This window comes from Arachis ipaensis, chromosome B09, assembly GCF_000816755.2.
Source record: "Arachis ipaensis cultivar K30076 chromosome B09, Araip1.1, whole genome shotgun sequence".
Classification (NCBI taxonomy): domain Eukaryota; kingdom Viridiplantae; phylum Streptophyta; class Magnoliopsida; order Fabales; family Fabaceae; genus Arachis; species Arachis ipaensis.
In genome coordinates, this window is record NC_029793.2 from 35,956,861 (window position 1) to 35,958,342 (window position 1,482).

At 38.1% G+C, this 1,482-nt stretch overlaps 1 protein-coding gene across 1 annotated transcript in view; it reads right to left on the reverse strand.

Annotated features, from left to right (window-relative positions):
• LOC107615396 (pentatricopeptide repeat-containing protein At2g37230) overlaps positions 1-1,482 on the reverse strand; it is a 13,833-nt gene that overhangs the window by 2,312 nt on the left and 10,039 nt on the right. The window contains exon 4 of the mRNA XM_021111847.1: positions 1-36. This exon is cut by the window's left edge and continues 2,312 nt beyond it. Within this exon, the coding sequence (XP_020967506.1) occupies positions 1-36 (36 nt within the window). The remainder of the gene's footprint in view (positions 37-1,482) is intronic.

Genomic DNA, 1,482 nt, shown 5'->3' on the forward strand with positions numbered 1-1,482 from the left:
TTTGGGGATGATGAGAGTGGGTCTCCATTGGAGAAGCTTGGAATTTGAGAGGAAACCCATGGATATGAGATTTGGGATTGGAAATTGGAGATTGTCGAGAGTGGGTTTTAGTGTCGAGAGTGAACGAGTGAAGTGAGGAATAGTTGGATGCAGCAGCCAAAAATGGGGGAGGACAGCACTCTGAGGCTTAAGACTTTTGGTGGTTAGGGTTTAACACTTACAACAGCCCTGTCTTCTTTTCTTTTTGCTGCTTTATTTTATTTTATTTTTTTTTTCCTTTTGTTTTGGTGACACACTAGCAGATTGTTAATAAATAAAATCAATTAATTATTTACTGATATATATTTTTATAAAAATATTATTTATATATTAATTTCAGTCACTATTTTTAGCCACCGTATAAAAAAACGATAAAATACTATATGCATATACGATATTATAGAAAATAACCAAAAGTCCTACGCGCTAAAACAAAGAAACTCTCATCTCCGCGATCAGCCTGAAATCTTCTCTTTGTCATTACTCCTCAGTTTCTTCTCTTCTCCGCACAGCACCGTTCACTCTCCTCTTCTCAGCGTCGTCCATCTGATGCACGGAAAACTTGTCTCTCAACAAATCTCCCTTCGGCAAGTGTACCGAAGTTGTCGTCAAGTAAAAACTCACAATAGAGTGAGGTCGAATCCCACAGGGATTGATTGATCAAGCAACTTTAATTAGAAGAATGTTCTAGTTGAGCGAATCCAGAATTTGGGTTGAGAGTTGCAGAAAATAAAATGGCGGGAATGTAAATAACAGAAAAGTAAATGCTAGAATTAAAGGACTGGAAGTAAATGACTGAAAATAAATTGCAGAATTGTAAATGGGAATGGGGGATTTTGCTCATAAAAGTAAATGGCAGAAATTAAAGAGAATGGGTAAGATTAGAGATGGGGAGTTCATTGGGCTTAGGAGATGTTGCAATTCTCCGGATCAAGTTCATTTTCATCTCTTCCTCAATCAATGCACTCATTGATCTCCTTGGCAATCTTAAGTGATTGAATTGAGCATAGAAAAATAGGCTAAGATGCCCTGGCATCACAACACCAAACTTAAAGCTTGCTTGTCCCTAAGCAAGTACTGGAACAAGAGAATGATGAATGGAACATCCAGAGGAATGAGTCATTCTTGTGGAAGCCATATTACTGATTTTATGGTGGTTTCATGCATAGCAACTTAGGTTCATTCCATTACTGGCTTTCAGACCTTTATCATGTCCCTAAACACTTACTTTGTTTATATCTCATGAGACTTTTATTCATTGATCCTTTTATTGTTATTTCAAGGGTTATTTGTGTTGTTTAGGCTAAGTGCTCTGTAAGGGGGCAACTCTTTAAGATAAGCTTTCAGCCAACACTCCCGAACCAGTTGGTTCAAGGTGCTAGGTGTTGAAGCACCCCTAAGAACTTACTCCCTCAAGTCTCTCCCCCATACATACACACCACA